At 47.4% G+C, this 16,214-nt stretch overlaps 1 protein-coding gene across 2 annotated transcripts in view; it reads right to left on the reverse strand.

Moving 5' to 3' along the window:
* SH3PXD2B (SH3 and PX domains 2B) overlaps nucleotides 1-16,214 on the reverse strand; it is a 115,634-nt gene that overhangs the window by 55,845 nt on the left and 43,575 nt on the right. For both annotated transcript variants that reach the window (XM_032260354.1, XM_032260353.1), the window contains exons 3-4: nucleotides 8,055-8,130; nucleotides 330-406 (exon numbers count right to left, since the gene is read on the reverse strand). In XM_032260354.1, the coding sequence (XP_032116245.1) occupies nucleotides 330-406; nucleotides 8,055-8,130 (153 nt within the window). The remainder of the gene's footprint in view (nucleotides 1-329; nucleotides 407-8,054; nucleotides 8,131-16,214) is intronic.

The following is a 16,214-nucleotide window of genomic DNA, read 5'->3' on the forward strand; positions in this document are numbered from 1 at the left end:
CACCGCAACCTCCGCCTCCTGGGTTCAGGCAATTCTCCTGCCTCATCCTCCTGAGTAGCTGGGATTACAGGCACGCACCACCATGCCCAGCTAATTTTTTGTAGTTTTAGTAGAGACGGGGTTTCACCATGTTGACCAGGATGGTCTCGATCTCTTGACCTCGTGATCCACCCGCCTCGGCCTCCCAAAGTGCTGGGATTACAGGCTTGAGCCACCGCGCCCGGCCTGCATAAATTTTTATCAATGAGCATCTTGTAGTCAGAAAAAGAAAAGAAAAGAAAACAGAATACACCTACAGGGAAGACTGTGTGGGCATTTCCCAGCCTTACCTTACAGTATTCATCAATTGGTATCAGGCGTTTGACAGCCACGTCCCGGATGTGGCTTCGTCTGAAGAGAATCTTACCTGCAGAAGATGGGAGCAAAGACAGTGTCGTCAGGGAACAGGGACAAGCTCTCAGCAACCTGAGAGCGTGTGTACGTGGCTGTTTCTAAGGCAGGTCTGAGTGGTGCCAAAATTCCTGGCTGTGATGAAGGTACCCCTGCTGGACTTCGTGGGGCTTGGATAAGCCCATGTCAGGTCCCCTAACCCCCGTTCACAGCTTTACCTCAAGAACTTGGGGGAATCGGACCCATGGAATACGTTTTGGTGAGATAAAGGAGGCTGAAAACAACTGTGGAAGGAATCTGCTCCTACCCGATGAAGAAAGCAGGTTGGACCCAAGGATGTGAGGTCCTGTCCAACTCCAGGATTCTGACTGGGTGAGCAGGACAGTGGGTAAGCAGACATGCCCTCAGCAATAGTTCAGTCTCCTTCTCCCGTTTCTTCGTTCACCTTCTGCTTTCTCCTCATGTTCCCTAAACACCCATGCTCTACCATTCTGAGCCCTCCCCTCTGCCTGCACACAGCCCATGCAACCCCACCACCCCTCATATGGGTTAAGACTTTTTGGCTCTTTCTGACTGCACACATTATTTATTTTTATAGCACTTCTTTTCAATTTATTAAATTATATTTTAATTTAAAAGAATTTATTTAAAGTTATCTAATTAATTATTTAATGTTTATTATATATAATATATAATTAAATATACATTATTTAATTAAATTTAAAATTTAATTTTTAAAAAGCACTTCTTTTTAATTTATTTTACAGCACATTCTCCCTCCCTCCCTCCCTCCCTTCTTCTTTCCTTCCTTTCTTCCCTCCTTCCCTTCCTCCCTCCCTCCCTTTCTACCAGTCCTATCACATGCGCTGCACAAATAGGAACTGACGGCATCTCAGTCCATTTTGTGACACTAATGTTTGATAAACGTATGAATGTGGCTTCCACCTACAAAGATGACAAATCCCTCCAGTTCCTTCCCCAATTAGTGTTTGTAAGAGAAGGGTTTTGAGTCCTCCTATTTCACCCAGTATTAACCGAGAGTCCACTAACTGCTTTATGACACCCCAAACTCTGGGGCATAGGGCTATGAACCACCAGCATGACACATGGGTAGAGAATGTGGGTCACAGGAAAACACGGGTATACGCATGATGCCACTGAAGATCTCTGGAAATGTCCAAGACATTGACATATCATGGGCGACGTTTGTTTAAAGCAAATCAGTGGGCTCTCAAGAGTCTAGATAGAATATCCTCTCTTTGGGAGATGGAGGTGAAGTATACAAACTAAAGATTAAGACCACCTGGCTCACCATTCTGGATCTACCATAGTCGGAGGTGGGGGAAATCAGAAATAAGACATAAAGAAGGGCCAAAGACACGGGGGATGGAGATAAGCACCTCTACCAAGCACATGCAAAGTGACCAGGGGGAATCTGTGGGTAGGCCAAGGGGAAGGCGTGGGAGGACCACAGCTGCTCTGGAGAGCACAGCATGGAGACCTACTAAGAACTCTCTATATTTTCTGGTCCTAGGATGTTGGTTAAAAAGACAAATTTGGGTCAAGAGCCTGGCAAGGTGAGGAGAGATTACTATTGATCTAAGATGGCTTCTGGTGAGACGGCCATCTCCACAGATCAAGCTTGGGTGAGCAGGGATAGGACGGCACAGAAAAGGCTAGTAAGGGCTGGGCACGGTGGGTCATGCCTGTAATCCCAGCACTTTGGGAGGCCAAGGCAGGTGGATCACTTGAGGTTAGGAGTTTGAGACCAATCTGGCCAACATGGCGAAACTCTGTGTCTACTAAAAATACCAAAAAAAAAAACAAACCAAAAAAAACCAAAAAAAATCAATCAGCCAGGCATGAAATGCATGCCTGTAGTCCCAGCTACTCGGGAGGCTGAGGCAGGAGAATCGCTTGAGCCCAGGATGTGGAGGTTGCCGTGATCTGAGATCACGCCACAGCACTCCAGCCTGGGTGACAGAGTAAGTGAGGCTCCCTTTCAAAACAAAACAAAACAAAAATTGTTAGTACAGTAAGAATTTTCATAATATGACAGAACTGGAAGGGATGCTGAAAAACAACCCTACTGACTTTTAAAGATTTGCAATGCAAAGTGGTAAAGGAGATTTGCACCCAAAAAGACCATATGGCTAATCCAACATTTTAAATAATTGGACAACTTTCTCTGGTGCCAAAGGACACTATTTGGAAACTAGGTAGACATGGTAAATTAAAAAAAAAAAAAAAAAAAAAAAAAAAAAAGAGATAGAGAAAGGCTTTTTTTCTCTCTCATTTTCACCAATTAAAAAAATATCTAGGCTGGGCATGGTGGCTCACGCCTGTAATCCCTACACTTTGGGAGGTCGAGGTGGGTGGATCACTTGAGGTCAGAGGTTTGACACCAGCCTGACCAATGTGGTGAAACCCCGTCTCTGCTAAAAATACAAAAATTAGCTGGGCGTGGTGGCACATGCCTATAATCCTAGCTACTAGGAGACTGAGGCAGGAGAATCGCTTGAACTTGGGAGGTGGAGGTTGCGGTGAGCCGAGATCGTGCCATTGCACTCCAGCCTGGGAGACAAGAGCAAAACTGTCACAAACAAACAAAATCTAGATGAATCAGCTTCTCAGAGTTCAAAGTGCTTGTCTTTGAGGAATAGAAGGGAATTCTGGTTTTCTTCTTTACACTTTCTCCTCAGTTCCTGCCGTAAACACTTATTGCTTTTAGAATCAGCATATTTTCATGTCATTAGCAAAAAAAGTAAATGAGGCAGTGAAGTGGGAGGGGTTTTGCAACTGGATTTCCCTGGAGCCAATGATCTTATTCACTGAACAGGTACAACCTCTGTGTGAGCCCTTTCTGTGCCATGCTTTGGGGCTAGTGGGGAGCAAGACGGCTGTGGCCTGCCCTCCTGGTCCCGACAGCTGGTGTTTCCCGAAAGCAGGGGAGGGGGACCTGCTGGAGTTTGGGCGGGGCAATGCTTCCCTGGACTGGCCCCGCCCTATAGGGTGTTTAGCATCCTTGGTCCAAATCCAGATGAAGCTGGTAGCTTTCCCAACTCCTCCCACCTCCAGTCATTGTGACAATCAAATACTCCCCATCTCCATTTTATTGTCCTCGTAGGTGGAACCACTTGCAATATAGAACCCCAGGAATGTCCCGAGCCTTCAGGAAAAACAAAGAATGTGTGCCTATGAAGAGAAATCCTACCCAGCAAATGCTCCCTGCACTCGGATTTATTTCTCAAAATGGGAGAGGGGTCCCTAATCAAAAATATTTTGGTCCCCTTCTGTAAATTTTTCCTCTGTAAAACAGGGGAAGGGTCGAGGAGGGTGTACAGGCATCTTACTGAAAAGGTCGTGAGCAGGCTCCAAATATCTCCAACCTCACGGGACAGCGCTGGCCCATGGCAGTAGGCACAGGCTTGTCCTGAGGCTGCCACCGACAGGAGACCAAAGGTAAGGATCCATGCAAGCCTCGGTCTACAGGAGCTGAGAGGGAACAGAAGACTCGGGCGCACTCAGCATTTCCTGGGGGGTGACACAGGACAAAACTGTCACTCCTGTACCTGTGTGACCTCAGTGAGATGGTAATCTCTGGATGCCTGTCTGGTGCCCTGCCAGTAATGAAGGCAGGATGCCCTGTGGCAGCAATGGGGCCTGCTGGAGAGGCTCTGCAGTCAGTGAGGCCCTGGCCAATCCCAGGCAGTGCCGCTTTGGGGAATGCATTTACTTTCCGGAGCCTCAGTCTCCTCATCTGTGAAATGGGACAGTAGCCCCTAGCTCTTAGAAGCCATCTCCATGATACCCAGCACAGGGGTGGCCCTTAGTAGGTGCTTGCAAAGGGGCAATTCCTTATTATTTTTTTTAGACTTTAGGTGACTCATGCACTCCCAGTTTTCTTAAACCTGCCTCCTATGGGCTAATTTGTCATTTATCCATGGCAGAGCCCGAATTGTGGCTCAGGTCCTGGCCGTGGGGCAGAACCGTGTGGCCAGTGGTAGGCATAGGAGCCAGCACTTCCTTGGCCTGGGCCTCCCTGCTGAGGTGCCATGGGCAGCAGCCCTAGCCTGTGCCTGACGTGAGGTGTTTCTGAGAGCATCTCCGGGAAGGAGGGGGAGCTGGCTGCCTTCCTGGGGTGGAAAGGGTGTTCAGAGGCGAGCACAGCCTTTGGTGGGAACGGTCGGCTTTTGTTTTCCACCGTGGAGGAAGGCCAGACTGTAATTCCCATTTTTCAGGCAGCATCCTCTGCCAAGTTGGCTTCCCCAGCTCCTGCTGGGATGGAAAACTGTGCAGGCTGCTCTCCCCTCCCCCGTCTTTGTGCTAACAAGAGACTTGCTTTTGTTCTGCTGACGCGGCAGTCTTGGCAGAAAACTGACCCTAGAAGAGGGGGCGCTTCTCTGTGCTTCCCTGCCTTGGCCTCACCCTCGGCCTCGAGGAAAAGCTAAGAAGCAGCTCAGAAGGGGTGGTCCGGGGTCCTGGGGCCCAGCGGGACCTCTCCAAGCCACAAGTGGGTGCCTTGAGCAGGGACCAAGTCCCTGGGAAGGGTATTTTCATCAGTTCTTTGGTGGAGAAGGATTACGTAATCATGAAAGCGTTTAAGAGCTTGGGAGAGGGTCGGCTCAAGTTCTTCTCTGTCTTGGGTTGTTTTCCAGAGCTGGTTTTGCCTTTTTATCCAGTAAAGAGTTAGAAATCACCGCTTTCCTTTCTTGATTTTTTTTTAAAAAACCCCACATTTGGAGTCCAGTTTACCTTGAATATCCAGAATGGTCATTTAAGGAGGTCTCTAAGGTGGGAAACCAAGAGATTCCAAAAGCATGTCCCAGGACCCTGTTTCTGCCTTTACCAAGAATCTACTATGTGCCAGGAACTGGATCTTGTGAACTAGGGGTCATTGTCCCATTTTTAACAGATGTGGAAACTGAGGCTCAGGGGGATGTCACTTGCCTTGAGGTCACGGGCTGGTCTGTTTGACTCTGAAGCACACGTTTTGGAGCGCTGACATTTGGCTGTCGCAGCTGGCCAGCTGGGTTTTTTTCCAGCAGGAAAGAAAATTCCAGCACGGTTGCACACTTTGCCAGTGGAGGAACTACAAATGTTAGCTTTTTTAGGTGAAGGATTCTCCCAGCAGAGGAGGCCTGGCAAACATGTGTGCCCTGTCTCTAAACCCATTAAATGATGGCAATACCTGAAGAACTATGTCCTGGACTAGGGGGTTGGGAGACTGGACTTGTGACCCAGGGAGTCCCCCACTGGCTCTGGACCTGTTCCCTTCTCTGAAAAAAGATGTTCTTTTTAAAATTTCTGAGACAGAGTTTCGCTCTTTCGTCCAGGCTGAAGTGGTGCGATCTCGGCTCACAATAACCTCCACTCCCCAGGTTCAAGCCTCAGCCTCCTGAGTAGCTGGGATTATAGGTGCCCACCACCACGCCCAGCTAATTTTTTGTATTTTTAGTAGAGAAGGGGTTTCGCCATGTTGGCCAACTTTGTCTCCAACCCCTAACCTCAGGTGATCCACCCGCCTCGGCCTCCCAAAGTGCTAGGATTACAGGTGTGCGCCTGGCCTTGAAAAAATATCTCAAGGGCCCACCCAGCTCTAAATATCTGTGACTTGGGGGGATTGTCAGATTGTTGATTTTCAGTACATAAAACTCATCAAAGTGCTTGATGGCTGTTAGCAACCTGCTAGGCATTTACATAATCATCATAACAACTTCATTATTTTAGTACCATTATAATCTCCAATTTGCAAATGAAGTCATCTACCCAAGGTGACAGAGCTGGTGAGGGGGGCATGCTGGGGTTGGAATCCAGGCTGTCTGACTCCAGGCATGAATTTTGGAGCCAGCCATACTTGTGTCTGAACCCCAGTTTTGCCATCTGTGCAAGGGCCTATAGGTTCCCTGAGCCTCAATTTACTCATCTGTGAAATGGGCACAGTAATGCCTATTCTGCAGGGCTGCTCTGAGGACCAAACGAGGTAATGAATGTAAAGCACTCAGTGACTGGCCCGCAATAGGGAGCAATTATTATACTTGAAGCAGTAATGTTGGTTTGGGTAACCCCTCTCTTTTTTTGAGACAAAGTCTCACCCTGTGGCCCACGCTGGAGTGCAATGGTGAGATCTTGGCTCACTGCAACCTCTGCCTCCCAGGCTTAAACAATTCTCCTGCCTCAACCTCCTGAGTAGCTCGGATTACAGGCTCCCGCCACCACGCCCAGCTAATTTTTATATTTTTAGTAGCGATGAGGGTTCACAATGTTGGCCAGGCTGGTCTCGAACTCCTGACTTCGTGATCTACCCACTTCGGCCTCCCAAAGTGCTGGGATTACAAGTGTGAGCCACTGTGCCCGGCCAGGGTAACCCCTCTCTTTGAGCTAAAGCCATGACACCATTCTTTGGTAAGAAATTTGGGGGGATGGAGACTGACTGCCTTGGGAACAGAGACTACACATAATTGCATTAAACACAGCACAGCAGCTGGTGTGGTTCATAAACTTTCTAAAATATCCCCCAAGGATGTGCCGCCCTAATCCCCAAAGCTTGTGTATGTGACGAGCTATTATATGCCTTAGACCTTAAAAGGGGGAGATTATCCTGGATTAGTCAGGTAATAATCGTTAAGAGTCCTTAAAAGCAGGCAGCTTTCCCTGACTGGTGGCAGAAGGCGAAGTCAGAGGGATCCGAACCCAAGTCAGATTTGCTGCCCCACTGTTGGCTGTGAGATGGAGAGGGCTCCTGTGATGAGCGATGTGGGAGCCTTTTAGAAGCTGAGAGGGTGACAGCCAGCAAGGAACAGATCTTGGTCCTGTAGCCATGAAGAAGTGAGCTCTGCCAACAATCTATGTGGAGGCTGGAAGCAGACTTTTCTCTAAGTCCTCCAGATAAGAGCTTGCTCGGCTGACATCTTGCCTTTAGCCTCATGAGACCTTGAGCAGAACCCAGTTGGGCTAAAAACTCTGCCTGCACTTTTGGCTCACAGATCTGTGAGGTCATACATGGGTGTTTTAAGCTGTTAAATTGGTGGTAATTTGTTATGCAAGAATAGAAAACAAATACCATAGCTATAGAAACAGAAAGCACTCACTACAAAAACTTACTGAGGCCGGACGTGGTGGCTCACGCCTGTAATCCAGGCACTTTGGAGACCAAGGCGGGCGGATCACCTGAGGTCGAGAGTTCAACACCAGCCTGACCAACATGGTGAAACCCCGTCTTAAAAAAAACAAAAACCAAACAAACAAAAAAACTTACTGAGCTTGAATTATTCCCATTTTAGAGACAGGAGCAACTGAGGATCCCAGAGGTAAAGGGTCTTCCCACGGTCGTTCATCAGCTAGTAAATGGTACAGCATCTAATGCCATAACCCAAGTACTTAGTCATTAGCCTACTGATGCTTAGCGTTCCATTATTGGAACGCTAAGTATGTGGGAGTTATTTATATTCTACTGCTCAAGGTCACCACTAAGGTCTGATTTTTCACTCATGCAAAAATTTAAAAAATTTGCAACCTCTGGCATAAATGGGTTAATTTCTACAAATAGCAGAGATTCTGGTCAGTGGGATGGTGTCCCCTGATAAAGGAAGAAAAGCTGATAAAGTGTCCCAAGGGTCTGGGAGTCCTCAGTGTCCCAGACTGAGAGCACCCATCTCACCTACCTGGCAGAAAGGGAATGATCCGCTGCTTAGGGTCCTTCTGTCCTCCTTCCATGGGAAATTTGTCCAACATCTGCATCTAAACAGGGGAGAGAACACCAGAAACAGAAACCTTTCACAAGACAATAAACAACATCTCGGACCTTTTAAAGGAAAGATGTGAAATATGTGATGTGACATACAAAAAGTTCACTTCATTCAGCTTTCCAGAAACCCAAACTAATGGGAAAGGCAATTTCAATTGGATCTAGAAACTCCATAAAAACAATGTTTATATCGACAGCTGCCAGATTTGTGAAGGTTCAGAGTTAGACCATTCCTGTCTTTCCTGGGGTTCTCCATCCACAGGATCTGAAACTTGAACAATATTCTCAGGGCCACCAGGATTTCATAGACAGCAGGTCATCTTGTTTTTTAAGAATTACTGGGTTGAGGTAAGGAATAAATCACTAACATTCAATCAGTGTGGTCAGGTTTATGCTTATGAGAGCACTGTATTCCCCTGACCCAGGGAGAATTCCCCAGGTTGGCTCAACAGATAGCTTTGGGCCTGGCTCTGTGCTAGAGGTGCAGGGTACAGCAAGGAAAAGATTCATAGTCTAGAGAGAGGACTGAGAAGAAACTGATCGTTACAAGGTGGTGTAAAGAGAGGCAGGTGTAGGCTGCTGTGGGGGAAGAGGAGCAAGAGGGCAGAGTCCCCAAAACAAAATGTATCTCTGACGCTTCAAGGACTTAATGTGAAATACCTGATTTGGCATACGAAATCACAAGGATCTGCTACTTACTCCCCATGTGGTCTTAGGAAAGTGACATAACGTTTTAGGGCCTCATCTTTAAGCCTGACATAAGGACACCAACTTGCAGCGTTATTTTATGGATTAAAACTGGGCCGCGGAAGTCATTAATGCTGTTGTCAAGTATTTCTGGTTCTTCTTCTGAGTACATGGTAGATTTGTACTTTCTCCAGTCCCTTGAAGTGGGATGTGGCCAGTTCCATGTGAGCTGGAGACCTGTGTCACTTCAGGGTGGAAGATGATGACTGGTGTATGCTATTTCCCTCTTCCTTGGGGACTGACCACGCTCCACTCCAGAGCCTGGCTTCTCTGCTGGCCACAGTCATGGGATGAGGTCCAAAGACCCCAGTGACCTCTGCTGGACATGTGGCCTGAGTGAGCGGCGACAAGATGCTCTTGTTGTACAGTGAGGTTACTTGTGTGAGCACCATCTTAACCTACCCTGTTTAGTACTCGGGTCAAGGAATCAAAGCAGATGGGGAGGCAGTCTCCAGCCTCGAGGAGTTATGCTTGGAATGTGAAAAGTGAAAAGCCTGCTCATGGGAAAGTCACTCTGGCACTCAAGATCTGTCCCTCTCATGTAATAAAAGAAGCTTTGAAAAGTCCAGGAGAAATGTGTGCAGCTATTGTGTAGGCATTTGGGGAGGAGGGGAGGACCTGAAGTGGGAGAGGCGAGAGATACGTATATTGAACACCCACCATCTGCTAGACATGGGCTAGGTTCTTTAGAAACATTTCCTCATTACATCCTCAGATCATTCCTTTAAGGAAGACACGACTGTCCAGGAAACTCAAGGCCTGTAGCCAACAAAGTGGGGGGACCAGAGACTGAAGACCACTTGCTTCTTTATCATCAAATCACCCCCCTCTGAAATGCTATGAAGACAATTAAAAAGGACAGGGCTGCTTTTCCAGGCTGGAGCTCCCAGCCTCTTTGGTGCTGTTCTACAGGATGCCCTGGGCAGGTGGGTCAGCCTCAGCTTGGCTGGGCATCCTGAAGCTGCTGGGATGCACGGCCTTGCCCCAGAAGTCTTTAAACTTTTAAACGGGGGGTTTTCTTTTTCCTTTTCTCTTTTTCTCCTTGGTCTCTAGCTAGAAGTTTATTAATCTTTATCGTTTCAAAGAACTGACTTTTAGTTTCACTATTTTTCTTTATTGTTTTCTGTTCTCAATTTCTTCTTTTTTGAGACAGGGTTAGCTCTGTCACCCAGGCTGTAGTGCAGTGGCACAGACACAGCTCACTGCAGTCTTGATCTCCCCAGGCTCGGGTGATCCTCCCATCTCAGCATCCAGAGTAGTTGGGACTACAGGCGTGTGCCACCACGCCAGGCTTCTTTTTTTGTACTTTGTAGAGACAGCTTTTGCCATGTTGCTTAGGCTGTCAATCTCTTATCTTAATTACTGCCCTCCTTTTGCATGCTTTGGGTTATCACTTTTTTCTTTCTTTGAGACGGAGTTTCCCTTTTGTTGCCCACACTGGAATGCAACGATCACGATCTCGGCTCACTGCAACCTCCACCTCCCAGGTTCAAGCAATCCTCCTACCTCAGCCTCCCAAGTAGCTGGGATTATAGGTGCACACTACCACACGAGGCTAACTTTATAGTTAGTAGAGACGGGGTTTCACCATGTTGGCCAGGTTGGTCTTGAACTCCTGACCTCAAGTGATCCACATGCCTTGGCCTTCCAGTGTTGGGATTACAGGTGTGAGACACAGCGCCTGACCTGGGTTTTCACTTTCTAGTTTCTTTTTAATTTTTAAAATTTAATTTTTAATTGACACATAATAATTGTATATATTCATGGGGTACATTAGTAATGCTGTGATTCACATAATATGTAGTGATCACATCAGCATACGTATTTAGCATATCCATCATCTTCAACATGTATCATTTATTTGTGTTAGAAATATTCGATGTTTTCTTTCTAGCTATTTGAAACTATATAATACACTATTGTTAACTACAGTCATCCCACAGTGCTATACAACAGTAGAACTGGCCTGGTGTGGTGGCTAACGCCTGTAATTCCAGCATTTTGGGGAGGCCGAGGTTGGTGCATCACCTGAGGTCAGGAGTTTGAGACCAACCCAGCTAACACAGTGAAACCCCGTCTCTACAAAAATACAAAAAAATAACTGGGCATGGTGGCAAGTTCCTGTAATCACAGCTGCTAGGGAGGTTGAGGCAGGAGAATCACTTGAACCCGGGAGGTGAAGGTTGCAGTGAGCCGAGATCACGCCATTGCACTCCAGCCTGGGCAACAAGAGCTAAACTCCTTCTCAAAAACAAAACAAAATAACCCCAGAGGCTAGAACTTATTCCCCCTATATAGCTGTGACTTTGTATCCTTTTACGAATCTCTATCTCCCCACTTCTTAGCCTCTAGTATCCTTTGTGCTACTTTTTACTTTTATGAGATCAACTTTTTAAGCTTCTACGTGTGAGAACTTCTGTTCCTGGCTTATTTCACTTAACATAATGTCCTCCAGATGCATTTATGTTGGTGCAAATGACAAGATTTCCTTCTTTTGATGGCTGAATAGTATTCAATTGTGTAAGCATATCACATTTTCTTCTTTCCTTTTTTTTTTTTTTGAGACAGAGTTTCACTCTTGTCGCCCAGGCTGGTGTGCAATGGCTCAATCTCAGCTCACTGCAACCTCCTTCTCCTAGGTTCAAGCGGTTCTCCTGCCTCAGCCTCCTCAGTAGGTAAGACTACAGGCATGCACCACCAAGCCTGGCTAATTTTTGTATTTTTAGTAGAGATGGGGTTTCACCATGTTGGTCAGGCTAATCTTGAACTCCTGACCTCAGGTGATCCACCCACCTCGGCCTCCCAAAGTGCTGGGATTACAGGTGTGAGCCACCGCGCCCGGCCCATGCCACATTTTTTCTATCCACTCATCTGCTAATGGGCACTTACGTTGATTCCACACCTTGGCTGTTCTGACTAGAGCCGCAATAAACATGGGATGTATTATCTCTTAGATATATTAATTTCCTTTCCTGTGGATAAATGCCCAGTGGTGGGATTGCTGGATCACATGGTAGGTCTCTTTCCAGTGTTTTGAGGAACCTCTACATTGTTTCCCATGGTGGCTATACAGGTTTATGTTCCCACCAACTATGTATAAGTGTTCCCTTTTCTCTACATTCTTGCCAGTATTTTAAACGTGGTTTTATTTGTGGTTTCTAAGTGTTCCCTGCTCAGTGTTGCCTGGTGAGGCGGAACTGCTTGGTCCACTGTCATTCAGAGATGGGTGAGGCCACACTGGGGTCAAGCTGGAAAAGGCAGCCTTTCTTTTGTGAATCCAAGAGCTCTTCAATGCCAGCACATAGTAGGTGCTCAATAAAAACTGGCTGAACCAGGTGTTGCTAGGGGGAGGTTGTGAGTGGGGAGGACAAGGGAGTATGTCCTGTACTTTCCAGTCAATTTTTTCTGAGAACCTAAAACTTCTCTAAATACTAAAGTTTATTAATTAAAAAAAAAATGACTGAACCAATGAATGCAACTGAGCGGACGCTTTGGGAGGCAACTTCAGGAGATGCTTGCTAAGTAACTCTGAGGAATAATATTCATATTACTAATATTAAATAATAATTAGTAATCACAACCAACATTTCTATAACAGTTCACAGTGAACACGTCCTCTCATATACAATTTCATGTGACCTTCACAGTAACCCTGTGAAATAAATGTTACAAGCCCCTTGTCAGAGATGAGGAAACTGGGGAGCAGAGAGGGCAGTGAACTTGTCTGAAGTCACACAGCTAAGTGGTGGTCCAGCCAGTCCAAGCATCTTTGTCTAAATTCCATTCTTTTTGCCTAAGACCACTCTTTGAAGCAGCTGCAGAGTGTCATCTGAACACTAATGTCAGCCTGAGATGAGGTGAGTTTAATATTCTGTGCACATGTGGACAGCATGCTTTCTTTTCAAAAGCAGAGCCATTAATCAGTCTCAGCTGTGGAGTATTTTAGAGATTTATAGGTTTTTGCCTAACACTATCTACTTTTTCCCTTCTCAATTTTATTTGTTAAGACAATGAAACATCGTTAAGGGGAACTTTTTTTTTTTTTTAAAAAATGCCCCAGAATCCGGCCCCCCCAAACACACTATTTCCAGTCTCCAAGTTCCTTTGCGATCCCCGCCTGAGTGTACATGTCAGCCAATGAGTCCCTGGCACTGCTGTGTTTTCAGTCCTGAGGGGTCAGTACTGCCTGGTCTTAGGAAGCTGCTCTCTCGCCCTTTGTCCTGACTTGGTTTTACCCAGATCAGCATGGCCCAAGGAGTGGACGGGCTTCCCTTCGTATTATGTATTTATCGGAGGAGGCAGATCTGGGTTTAAATGCTGCAGAGTCTAACCACAGACATGACTGCTGGGGACCCAACAGCCCTGGGGTTCAATCCTGATGCTTCTTCATGCCAGCTGTGTGTCCTTGGTCAGACACTTCATCCCCCAGCCTGTTTGGCCATCTGCAGGATGAGGGACATGGCCTGCTCCACAGCAGGGCTGGGCAAATGAATGCCATGTGGAAACTCTGGAGCACACCAGATGCTCAGCAAGAAATTCCCCCTCCTTGCACTCTGCCCATATTGAATATTATTTTGAAAGTTATTTGGGGATAACTTTTAGTGGTCTGTGAGGCTGCATGTTTTTTTTAAATTGTGTTAAATACATAAAACATAAGATTTACCATTTCTACCACAGTTAAGTGTACAGTTCAGTGGCATTAAGCATATTCACAATGTTGTGCAAACATCACCACCATCCGGAACCTCTTCACCATCCAAAACTGAGACGGTACCCATGAAACTGTGACTCCCCCCACCTCCCTCCCCCTGGGGCCTGCCATGACACTGTGACTCCCCTCACCTCCCTCCCCCTGGGCCCTGCCATGACACTGTGACTCCCCCCACCTCCCTCCCCCTGGGCCCTGCCATGACACTGTGACGCCCCCCCACCTCTCTTCCCCTGGGCCCTGCCATGACACTGTGACTCCCCCCACCTCCCTCCCCCTGGGCCCTGCCATGACACTGTGACACCCCCCACCTCTCTTCTCCTGGGCCCTGCCATGACACTGTGACTCCCCCCACCTCCCTCCTCCTGGGCCCTGGCAACCACAACTCTGCAGAATGTCTCTATGAATCTGATTGCTCTAGCTACCTCCAATAAGTGGATCACACACTATTTGCCCTTTTGGGACGGGCATATTTCACTTAGCATAAGATCCTCAAGCTCCATCCATGTTGTAGCATGTGGCCGAATTTCCTTCTTTTTTAAGAAGGAATTTCCTTCTTTTTTAAGGCTGAATAGTATTAGATTGTGAGGCTGTGTTTTAAGGTTGGCAAAAAAACTCTCGGGACTGCCCAGGTGGCCCCGTGGCTGGAGTGGGGGTGTCTGCTGGAACTTTCTGCCATGATGGAGGTGTTCTACATCTTGCTGTCCAACCCAGGGGCCATCAGCCCCCAGGTAGCTATTTCTTTTTTTTTTTGAGACAGAGTTTCGCTCACTGTTTCTCAGGCTGGAGTGCGATGGTGCGATCTCGGCTCACCGCAACTTCTGCCTCCTGGGTTCAAGCAATTCTCCTGCCTTAACCTCTCTAGTAGCTGGGATTAAAGGCATGCACCACCATGCCCGGCTAATTTTGTATTTTTAGTATAGACTGGGGTTTCTCCATGTTGGTCAGGCTGGTCTCGAATTCCTGACCTCAGGTAATCCGCCTACCTTGGCCTCCCAAAGTGCTGGGATCACAGGTGTGAGCCCACGCATGGTGCCCCCAGGTAGCTACTGGGCACGAGAAATGCTGCTCCTGCAATTCAGAAGCTTGATGTAAAATTTTTCTTTAATTGACTTGAATTTACATTTAAATACCCTCATGTGACAAGTGGATACCATCCCGAACAGTGCAGGGCTGGACTATGACAATCATCCTCCTATGTAAGCCACATCCAGTGTTCTCTCATTTTCTTCATCATTGTGTCAGCGTTGATGGCCATCTGTAAGTTTGCTAGTTGCAAAGACTAGGACTCAGGGTAAGAAGGTGGGAGGAGATGAGAGCCTTGTGAGCTTTCCTTGCCGAGCTGGTCTTGGTGCGCCCAGGTTTATCAGCCACCAACTGCGTCTATGCAGAGAACTGTAACACTAGGCACCTGAAGGCCTTGAAGTAGATTCTCCAAGGGACCAGGCCCAGGCTGTGTGCAGCACCAGGAGCGGAGGCACACTCCTCAAAGTCTAACCAATGTCATCCTTGGTAATGAGAAAACCCACCACCCCTGCTCCCTGCCAGACAACAAAAGAAGTGGTGCTCAGGGGGAGGACTGGGAACTGAAGAGGAAGATGAGTCATTTGGGGAGCAGGAAGGGAGAAGGAGTCACATCAAGTTGCCACATCACAGGCTTCCAAGAAGAAAGAGAGAACACTCCATCAGCAGTTTCAAGACATCAGCTTGCGGTAGAGGGAATGCGAGACACGTGGTCCAGAGAAAACGCCAAGGAAGCTGCCACTGCACGTGGTTTGTGTTAGCGGCGGCCGTCAAGGCCGAACTTGGGAGGGGTTTACCCCCTCAACATCACAAAAGCCCCAAGTCCCAGAGGAGCCCGGGCAGGAAGTGGAGAGAGGCCTGGGACCATCACGTGCAGCTGCAGGCTGGACCTCGTCACCATCTGTGGCTTGTTGTCTTTGAGGATTCTGCCCCCGCCACGAGCTGGTCTAACTGTCAGTATGCCTGGTGTCCTGATGGACACGCCGCACGGAGGCTGCTACCACCTCCTGTCGACCTCTCTCCATACTTAGTGCTCCCGCTAAGTCCGTGTTTGTATTTTCTCAGTTCCACCTCCCTACTAGTCTGTTTGCCCTCTCTTCTGCCCCACTACCTCCTCACTGGTACATGGCAGGCACCTGTTAGACAGCTGTGTGAAGAATGAATAAATACATGAAGGAATGAATGAATGAAAAAAATGAATGAGAAAAAGTGGTTAACCGGTTTGGTGAGCCACTGTCTGGGAAAGGAAAAATTACATACCAGGTGGCAGCAACGGGGCCTGGACCTCAGCTTAGCTGCAACTGCCCAAGATAATCATGCCTCTTTCTATTTTAGAAATAAAGAATTGCTAACTGTGTGGAAAAAGGCAACTACTGTATTTTCCCAGCGACACACCTTCCATATGGTAATAGCTTTCAGTGGGAAGGGAAAACGATTCCATTTAAGTATGCACAACATGTTGGAGGCATACTCCAATTTCAGAAGATAATGTCTGGGGAAAAAGTGTGTCTGAGGATGGAGTAAAGGCAGTATTAGGAGAAATATGGTTGGTGGAGGCTTGGGCCAGATGTTGGCTGGGATCCTGCTGGGAAGGCTTCC

This window comes from Sapajus apella, unplaced genomic scaffold, assembly GCF_009761245.1.
Source record: "Sapajus apella isolate SASKATOON/1434 unplaced genomic scaffold, GSC_monkey_1.0 scaffold117, whole genome shotgun sequence".
Lineage (NCBI taxonomy): Eukaryota > Metazoa > Chordata > Mammalia > Primates > Cebidae > Sapajus > Sapajus apella.